Source organism: Notothenia coriiceps, unplaced genomic scaffold (genome assembly GCF_000735185.1).
Source record: "Notothenia coriiceps isolate Sejong01 unplaced genomic scaffold, NC01 NC01_scaffold00021083, whole genome shotgun sequence".
Taxonomy (NCBI): domain Eukaryota; kingdom Metazoa; phylum Chordata; class Actinopteri; order Perciformes; family Nototheniidae; genus Notothenia; species Notothenia coriiceps.
Window position 1 is genome coordinate 1 of NW_011353784.1, and position 10,540 is coordinate 10,540.

At 41.2% G+C, this 10,540-nt stretch overlaps 1 protein-coding gene across 1 annotated transcript; it reads left to right on the plus strand.

Annotated features, from left to right (window-relative positions):
- Positions 1 to 1,035: 1,035 nt before the first annotated feature.
- On the plus strand, positions 1,036 to 10,076 carry dhx16 (DEAH (Asp-Glu-Ala-His) box polypeptide 16; the record flags this gene model as incomplete). The annotated part of the gene is made up of 16 exons (XM_010780036.1): positions 1,036 to 1,311; positions 2,054 to 2,256; positions 2,488 to 2,726; positions 3,102 to 3,273; positions 3,377 to 3,433; positions 3,609 to 3,863; positions 3,948 to 4,181; positions 4,821 to 5,012; positions 5,736 to 5,846; positions 6,032 to 6,147; positions 6,584 to 6,794; positions 7,575 to 7,673; positions 8,044 to 8,196; positions 9,371 to 9,511; positions 9,692 to 9,854; positions 9,945 to 10,076. Coding segments are annotated over exons 2-16 (2,473 nt in total), but the record flags the coding sequence as incomplete, so codon positions are not given.
- Positions 10,077 to 10,540: the final 464 nt, after the last annotated feature.

Genomic DNA, 10,540 nt, shown 5'->3' on the forward strand with positions numbered 1-10,540 from the left:
TGGTCGCGTTGCTCGCAAAAAATCCCCAACCTTTCAGACACGCCCAGCTCCAAGATTTTCAAGATTTTTTAAAAGCTGCTGTGTGGACGGGGACCTAAAAGGACAGCTAAATGCACGGTAGTCCATTTTCACCAGGCCCAGCAACAAGAGCAAGGCTGCTACCATAGCATCTTATCGTGTCAGTCACGTTCTTGCGAAACACATGAAGTCTTTCAAAGACGGCGAAGTTGTGAAAGAAGCATTCCTGGAGGCTGCCGAAGCGCTTTTGGGGGACAATAAAAATAACAGTAGCATTTCAACAGGTTTTTGATATAATAAAAACTCAAGTTAGATACGTTGTTAATCAGCTGTAAGTTTTAGTTTGTTTGAACGTATTCATTATAATTATTGTAAACATTGGTATAAGAATGCAAACAATAAGATCTGTTCTGTTTAAATTGATTATAGTCTATTATCAATTCAGGTTAAGAAACTAGTGTTGCTTGCATCCTATTTTAAAGGCATTTCTTTTTATACTCTACTAAAATGCAAAAAAAAGAAAAGGGTTTGATTCTATTAATTTTGTCTTTTGTATTGCACTTTGTCAGCAGATTCCTGTGTAGCTTCAGATCTGAGTTGTCTTATTAGTAAGCCTAATTTATAGTCTTTTCTTTTTTTCCTGTGTCATATGTGGCAGCACTGTTCAATGTTTCTTGAAAACATTACCCACTGAAGTATGTGACGTGTGAATAAACTCCAACTCTGTATCAACAACACTGTTGTAACTTCAGTTAAATACTTGTATGTGTGTAGATTAGAAAGAGGTAAGATAAAGGATCTGCAGTATTTTATGAATTATTAATCATACAAAGGTCATTTTTATACAAGTAGAAGTGTGTATTTACCTGTAAAAGTAGCTCTCGGTTAAAAAAAGGTTGGGCACCCCTGATGTAGTCTGACGATACATTTGTAAAACCAATAGACTGTTAACACCGTGTTGTTTTCCAGATGGCCGCTAGGGGACAATAAGCGCTGCAGTCTTCTTCGTTTATTTGTACATGACGTCATTCCGCTTCCTACTTCAGCGTGTGCAGAGCTAACGTTGCAAAACTTTAATTCATTATTGTTATTTTTACGGTGTTTTGTCTGGAAAAATAAAGCCACAAATACATAATTATAGACGGCTGCTAAAGGATGTATCCTTTAAGTGTTCTTACCGGGAGCTTGTGAGCTGCATCTCAAGCTAAAACAACACTTGTAGCTGGAGTTAGCTAACACACAGCCTGCTACTTCCACCATAACAACAACGTTGTTTGAGCATTTTGAGAAGCGGTAAGTGAAATCAATGAGTAGCTTATGTGTCAAAGAAATAACTGTACGTTAATGTTTTTAATCTAAAGTTAAAGCCCACCCTGCAAAAACAAAAGCAGACTAGCTCACTAGTGCACCATTGAAATGTAAGGTCTAGTGAACTGTCAAGGAATATAGCTAGACATACTAGTTTAGCTAGAGCTAGTTTTTACTTTCCCAGGACTGTCAACATTTTTACTTTCCCAATTTGCATTTTACTTACCAGAAAAACAAGTGAGACTAGGTTGTATCTCTAGTTTTTACATAGTCTCTACATAGTCTTCACACTTAATGCTGTGAAACATACGTCGTTATTTGGACCATTTTGCACATTTCTGCAAAAAACTTCAACATCTAAAAACGTCAATGCTCTTTCGTTTTAATACAAACATGTTTAACATACTTTATCTTATTTGTTTCAACGTATTGACGTCATTTTATTATATTCTTTATTTCTTGTTCCTTCTTATGTGTGTTTAACAAGTTTAGCTCATAGTCATTCCTTCATTTTTAAATGTTACCTTCTTTCGTCCTGCGGTAATCAACCATTTTAATTTAAAAATAAAAATCAAGTATTAAAAAGTCAGGGAAAATTAAAATGATGACTTTACCTATGTGTAATAAACAACCTATGTTGGATGTTTGGTTGTAGCCACCGGCTTCCTTTATATTTTAATATTCATCATCAGCACCAGCATTAAGAAAAACGATTGTCCTTGAACAGGCACCATGGCCAATCTGGAGCAGTGGGTGAATGACCGTCTCCATGACATTCTCGGGTTGAGTGACAGATATGTGTCTCAATTCATGATCGGCATTGCAAGGAGAGCCTCCAGTTCTGAAGACTTTGTGGAGCGACTGGAGAAGACGGGCACGATTGACATTGAACCGAGTGTGGTTGCCTTTGCGAAAGAGCTTTTTGACAAGGTATGGAAAAGCTCTATTATTGATGGGGTTTTTATTCTTCTTTTTTGTCCGTGCCGTTCTATTCTTGCTATATGAAGCACATTGGGATGCATGATTGTATTACAAGTGTGAGTAAGAGTTTAATTGAGTTTAGACTTTTTGCCAAAACATACATAGTTCCATAGTTGTTGTAGTTCAGTATGGTTTTGGTGGAATAAAACCTCTAACAATCTTTCACCATGCTTGTTATAGATTCCTCGCAAACAGGTTGTGGAGAAACCAGCCCGGGCGATGGAACGGGAAGCCATTGAAATGGACAAGAAGAATCGGACATACACATTACTGGAGGACAGCGACAGTGATGGAGAAGTTGTGGTTGAGAAAGAGAAAGAGAAAGGAAAAAAGAAAAGCAAAGACAAAGGGAACAGGAGGAAGCACATCAGACAAAAGAAAGAGAGTGAGTCTTCAAGTGAGGAGGAAGCACCTAAACGGTAATTCAGATATTCTTTTTTTCTTTTTTAAACTGTTTCCAACCAGAGAAAAAACTGTTTACACAGTCCCACCTATATTAACATTAAGAATCGACTTACCGTGGCAATATTTAAACCTGATTGTAACCTGTTAAAAAAAAAAAAAAAACCTGTTAAACCTAACCTAACCTGTTAAAAAAAAAAAAAACCTGTAAGAAGAACACAATGAGAGATGGTGAGTAATTGGATGTAAACAAATGAAGAAAAGAGTAGCAAATTACAAATATTTTTTTATCCAGGGACTACTAAGGTTAACTTTGGGTACTTGTAATACTGGGGTGCTTTATATAACTGATGACTAATGCATGTTGTTTCTAATATCGCGGGCAATTGAAGCCAAGGGGATCAGAAGTCTCTCAAGAACAACGACGATGAAGAAGAAGAAGAGTGGGAGAAGGAAGAAAGAGAGCGACAGCAGGACATTGAAGCGCGAGATGCATTTGCAGAGCGAGTGAAGCTGAAAGACAAGGACAAGACCCGCAACATAACAGAGAGGACTGACAAGAAGGTGGGAGACAAGAACATTTTCAACACATCACAGGCATTTGATCAAATACAGCTCAATGTATCAAGCAGCTTAACATCTTCACCTTTTGTTTGTTTTTCTCCAGGCGTATGAGGAAGCTCAGAAGAGGCTGAAAATGGCTGAAGACGACCAGAATAACATGGTAGACTGACGAGTTTCAAATGTTATATTGATAAGCAGCATAATATGTCATGGTCACATGTATTCTTCTTAATTACTTTACCCTTAATATATGGTTTGAGAGAATTAAAAAAGTTGTTAAATATCTAACTATGTACTATAGTTTCTGATCCACCCGTTCCTGCGTTTCTCTCTAGTTGCCAGAGTTGAGGAAGCGCTCTCGCTGGGATTACCTAAAGAAGAGGGAGGCAGAGAAGCTGGAAGATTTGGAGGCAGAGATCCATGACGACGAGTACCTTTTCCATACAGACGAGCTGACTGAGAGGGAGAGGAAGGAGTTGGAATACAAACGCAACCTCCGAGACCTGGCTAAAGATTACAAGAAGGCTGGCGCCAAGGAACAGGATGAGAGGAAGAACAGATACTACATGCCGGAAGAGAAGAGAAACAAGGTGGGAACGAGGGATGTGACACTCTGAGACAATGTGCGCAAACGGTCAGCTACTAAAGTGTGCGTATGTGGTTTGATTGTTTAGGAGGTGCCACAGAGGGACCTGGAGCTGGAGGAGCATCCCATGGAGATGGGAGGAGAGCAGGGCCGCTGGGAGGAGGAGAGGCTGAAGACGGCCTCCCTCAGCTTCGGGGCCAAGAGGGAGAGAGAGCAAGGGATGAGGCTGGAGCAAGAGAAGTACCAGCTGATCCTGGAGGAGGACGAGATGATCGACTTCGTCAGCACTGCTATCACCATGAAGGGAACTCGCACTGAAGAGGTGCGTTTCTTTTGATACTTCTTGGTTATTCTTTCGAAAGCTCCATTTTTGTTGCGATTAAATCAATTGGGCTAGTATTTGTCCAGTCGGTTGTTCTTGATGTCACTGCTTGAGGCTAAAAGCTTGAGGGTATATTTGTGTCTACTAGCATAACAGATTTATTAGTAAGCCCAATTACCCAAGCACAGTTTTTTGACACGGAATATTCCTGGTTTGGATGCATCGATTTTAATAATTGTTTAGTGTGCAAACCGGTCGAGTAATTTTCATAGAAGGCTCTTCACAGAATTGTGATATTGCACTGATGTGTTGGAGCAAAGGCAACACCATGACAACAGTATTTTTGGTTAAATTAAACAGTTACGTTCTGATGAGATTAGATTTGAGTATAACGGTTTTTTAAGCGTTGAAAAAATGGCAACCGGAATAAGAGCACAGTTATAATCCCTGCAACATGGGCTCCCTTCGTCTAATTGTTTCACTTTGGATTAGCTGCCTAGTCTACTGTCTGCGACACCTGGTGGTAAGATGTGGGACACCAGTCTGGTCTGTGAGTTTAACGTTAAAACAAAAAACTGTGAAATAGATAATGCCAGAGATCTGAAGTAGGCCTTTTTTATGTGACTATGTTGTGTTTAGGAAGAGGAGGCCATAGCTCTGTCCCAGGCGGAGATGAAGAAACAGTCGATGCAGGAGGTCAGACGCAGCCTGCCCATCTTCCCCTACAGAGAGGACCTGCTGGCTGCCATCCAAGAGCACCAGATCCTGGTCATTGAGGGGGAGACGGGCTCTGGCAAGACCACCCAGATCCCGCAGTACCTCCTGGAACATGTGAGTGCAGTTCCTAATGTTTCACAGCATCATGATACACTCGGTTATTAACCATGTTACTTGTAGGAAAATAATAATAATAGATTTAACTTGTTAGCGCTTTTACAGGTGCTCAAATACGCTTTACAGATATAGTGAAGAGAAAGGAACAACAAATAAATATATACCGTAATTTTCGGACTATAAGCCGCACCTGAATATAAGCCGCAGCAGCGGCATACCACTCTCGGTTCCACTTTTACTTTTGCGCGCTACCTGTCTCACTCTTTTCCGGCCTCCAGCTTTTCCTGCTGGAACCCGCCGCTTAAAGGTGGGGGTCCGCGGACCGGCCATAGAGCCCATAGAGTTAAAGGTGTTGGCCGTTAGCTGTAAAAATCCATAGATTAGCCGCACCGTTATATAAACCGCAGCGTCGAAAAATAGGGAAAAAGGCGCGGCTTATAGTCCGAAAATTACGGTAGTTAAAGTTAAAGTCAAATAATACTAAAACAATTACACATTAAAAGCCAGATTGAAGAGGTGAGGTTTTTGAAGGTGATGAGGTCAGTGCAGTCTCTGATGGGTTGTGGGAGTTATGGGAGTGAGAAACATGACCAGAATACATAACAGAAGTCCACTCAAAGGCAATAACATGAGATACAAGTCAACATAGTAATGAAGAAGTTAAGAATATAAACAAATCCAAGTCTGTACTGATGCTACCCATCATTGTTCCTCTCTCAGGGCTACACACAAGGAGGCATGAAGATCGGATGTACTCAGCCTCGCAGAGTGGCAGCCATGTCAGTGGCTGCTAGAGTGGCTCAGGAAATGAGCGTTAAGCTGGGTAACGAGGTGAGCTTTGCACACTATCATGCTGATCCCATTTGTCTTTTAAACACTTTTAATTATTTGTGGATTTGGCTAAAGGAAATCATTTTGGATTCACTATAATTCATGTTTTTGTGTATTACTAGTTTTTAAAAACGTTTGGCCGTTTTGTATTATCAGTGTTTTTATGTTTTTGTTTCTTCATCCAGGTGGGTTACAGTATTCGTTTTGAGGACTGCACATCAGAGAGGACAATTCTCAAGTACATGACAGACGGCATGCTGCTCCGAGAGTTTCTCACTGAGCCTGACTTGGCCAGCTACAGGTAATGCAAAAAAGGAGATACATATCTTCTCATCAGGTTTTCCTTATTTTTTTTTTTTTACAAGTCTTTTTATTTCATTATAGTGTTCAATAATCGATGCCATTTCATATATTGTAATATCACAGTACACTCACTACACTCCCGCCTCCCTCCCTCCACCCGCACATGCCCACACTGACGAAACCAAAAACATTTAAAAAAAAAAAAGGTTTTCCTTTTTAACCTGGTTTGATTTCAGCATTCATTTTTCATTATTTGTCTTTGAAAGATAGTGGTTTTCATTCATTTTGCTCTCATGACCTCATCACACTAAACACATTGAACTTTTAATTTGGGTCAGGCGTTTTTGAAATATCAGTTAGTATTTATTTCATCAACACCCTCCACTGACATCCCTAAGTGTACCTGTATGTTTGGTCCTCCCCTCGCCCTGCAGTGTAGTCATCATAGATGAAGCCCATGAGCGGACGCTCCACACAGACATCCTGTTCGGTCTGATCAAAGACATCGCCCGCTTCAGGCCTGACCTGAAGGTGCTGGTGGCGAGCGCCACTCTGGACACCGAGCGCTTCTCCTGCTTCTTTGACGACGCGCCTGTCTTCAGGATCCCTGGCAGGAGGTTCCCCGTGGATATCTTCTACACCAAAGTAGGAACTAGCATATCCATTTAGTTTTTGATACATATGATATTACATTATATCTGGTAATTAGTGAATGTTGTCTGCTTGATGAAAAAGGGACAGCGAAATAAAACACTGTATGAAATATTGCCACTTTATCTTATTAACACAAAAGTAAGTATGATTAAGATGATATCAAGATTTTATTTTCACAGATCACTGCTTTTGTTCATACCAGTTTATCATGATAGAACACGATTTATTCTATAGTTTCTCTTAGTTATAATATTTCTTACTTTTACAAATATGAATGAACAATAGATAAATAAGGTTGTGATGAGTAAAGACATCATACTAGAGCCAGGGACAGATGTACAGTCTCTATCACTCTCAGATGTTATCACTATGGGGAAATTCAAGTCCGTCTTAAAGGACAGAGAACAAGAAACCATTAGTAGATGTGAGTGCTCGTATATACCAACATTTAAGTTGTTTTAAATGTAGCCAGTTTTGAATGATTTTTCTTTTCTTTTGCATATTGACCGGCTCATGTGCCATTTTATTTGTGTTTTACAGCTGTATTTGTCTGCCTGTATTGCCTGTGTTAATTTGCTGCCCTCCTTAGCCAGGTCGCTCTTGGAAAAGTCTTGACCTGGTTCAATAAAGGATATATACATATATTTATGTGGGTCACCAAAAAGAAAAATATGTCCAAAGTTCCTCAAGGTCAAATGAAACTATATAATCTCTGCTTGCAAAGATCACACTGCCCTGTTGATGTCCGTGTCTGTGTGTTGTGTCGTCAAGGCTCCAGAGGCAGACTACCTGGAAGCTTGCGTGGTGTCGGTGCTTCAGATCCACGTCACCCAGCCGCCCGGAGACTGTCTGGTCTTCCTCACTGGACAGGTATTGTTCATCAAGATTTTTATAAAGAGATTTAAAGTTTTGGAAACGATTGTAATGGGAGATTGGGAGTCTATTTTGTATGTTATTGGTCGATTTTGGAATTAATCATTAAGATATATTCACCTCAAAACTCCTCAGCCTGTTTGTACAGACATATAAGCTTCCTTGTCTTTAGCACATTCAAGACATGGTTCTAACTATAATGTGTGTCTGAGAGTGCTGTATGGTTCAGTTTAGAACAACAAGCGTTAACCAGTTCAGTTCAGTTCAATCAGGTTGATGTGAAAAAGGCCAAACAAACTCTTGCTGACTAAACGATTGTATCAAGAAAAGGAAGAAGGAGATACCGACCTCTTGTGTTTTCTTGCAGGAGGAGATTGAAGCGTGTTGCGAGCTGCTTCAGGAGAGATGCAGGCGGCTTGGATCTAAGATAGCCGAGCTGCTGGTCCTTCCCATCTACGCCAACCTGCCGTCAGACATGCAGGCCAAGATCTTCAACCCCACCCCGCCTGGAGCCCGCAAGGTGAGACCATGTCTTCATTTCTGTGAACAATACTTCAATAACTGCTATTAGTTCCCTTTGCAATTATATAAGAATAAGATGAACCTTTTATTAATCCTTGTGGGGAAATTCAGTAGTTTAACAGCAACAGGGTAAGGATGAAAAACAGGACAGCACAGATTCAAAAGATACAAATTAAAAATGATAAAATAAGAAATGAATTAAAAGGAACATATAGACATATTGGGTCATAGATACATATTAGATATATTTACATGTGTGTGTGAAAACAGTGTGTATTTTATGTCCAGTAATTGTGTCATAACTTGGGTGTAGTAGATCCCTGTAGGATTAATTTCATCTTGGCAGAAACAAATGGTCAGTAAACTATGAAAACATATAACATATCTTAATGTAAATAACACAATAGCTCTGTCCATGCTATCTACCAATAGAGGCTGCTGTAGTACAATGGGATTTGTTTTACGGCCCGTCCACACTGTAGCTTCAAAAAAAGCTTGGAGCTGGGTGTGTCTGAAGCTTGGGGATTTTATTCGAGCACCGCGACCAACAACCAATCACATGAATGTCCCGCCCCCGGCATACAAAGCAAAAAACCCCGTGGATTTTATGCGAGCAATATATATATAAACTCCCCAAACAGGCGAAAACCTACCAGTTTCACCCACTGTCTCTGCCACCTCCCTCCATGCCTGGTTCCTCCGGTTTGTATCCCGGTAGGTGAACAGAGACTGATCGTCAAAGAACCGGGTGATTTGCTACCGTAATTTCTCGTTTGGAATATGAGGAAATGAACTGCGGTCTGGCTCTCCCAACTTGCACGCCGATTGAACTGTCAGATTTGCATAAACAGGATTTGATTAGCTGACGCTGGCTACTCCGGCGTCTCCGGTTTCAGAAGTTGAACATTGTTCAGCTTTTGCAGCCTGAAACGCCTGAATTGGCAGACGCGTTGGAAACCGTTTTTGAAGCTGTCGAAGCTGTAGTGTGGACGGGCCGTTAGAGACTTAGTCTCCTAGTTTTCTTGTGCTGTTCGGTAGATTAAAGCCTTGGTGTCTTTATCACATCTTTGTTCCCTTTGTTTAACTGGACTTAATCTTCCTCCTGCTTTGTTTGAGTGTTGCTTACTCACTTTATCACTTGGCACTGTGTGTTCTCTCTCTATCAATCCCAGGTGGTGGTGGCTACCAATATAGCAGAAACCTCCCTCACCATAGATGGCATCATCTACGTCATTGACCCCGGATTCTGCAAACAGAAGAGTTACAACGCCCGCACGGGCATGGAGTCCCTCATCGTAACACCCTGCTCCCGGGTAACTACTCACTGTTTTTATTAGAGCTTAACAAACAGGGAGTCTATGTTGAAGTGAGGTGTAGAGAGGTTTTCAAAAGTCCCTTACGCAGGCTAAAGCTGTGATATTTTAGAAAGGCTAATTATTAGTGCCTGTAAACGTTTTGTCACCTCCTGCTGTCTGTCTCTGTTTCACTCTCAGGCTTCAGCCAACCAGAGAGCAGGCCGTGCAGGCAGAGTGGCTGCTGGGAAATGTTTCAGGCTTTACACAGCCTGGGCCTTTAAACATGAGATGGAGGAATCGACTGTGCCCGAGATTCAGAGGACCAACTTGGGAAATGTCGTCCTGCTGCTGAAGAGTCTAGGTGAGCGGGGGATCCACTCTCTGGTGGGACATAGAGACCAACAAACTGATTTTATTGGATGTGCAATAAGGTATTCCTTTTTGCTTGCAGGCATCAATGACCTCATTCACTTTGACTTCATGGACCCACCTCCTCACGAGACTCTGGTGTTGGCGCTGGAGCAGCTCTACGCCCTGGGAGCGCTCAACCACCTCGGAGAGTTGACCAAGGTACAGACTCAGGGCACACAAACTCCCTTTACCCTTATTAGTAGATTCATTTGTTATTCATATAACAACATGTATCAAATATGTCACATTTGATGTGAACGGGCTCAGTCATGGGGTGAACCTACAGAGAAATATCACCAGAATCTGAGGCTCCCCTCAGCTTTGCAGAGCTTTAAAAGCCCGGGGGCGGCAGTTTTTTTTCTCTGTGTCTCAGGGCATCTTAACATTTAAAAACCTATTAATGTGTCATACCCACTTAACGGGAAGGAACTCAGCTAACTGACGATACGAGCCATTTTTACGAAACAAACACAAGTCTCACAAGAAGCGAAAGATTCTAACGCACTTGGCACAGAACTCACGGTAGAAACACTTTATTACTTTTCGGATCTGCACAAACAAGATATCAGCTAGCAAGCTGAGATTCCACAGATTCTGGAGGTATTAGTAACATCACTGTGCGATCAAAACCCGCGG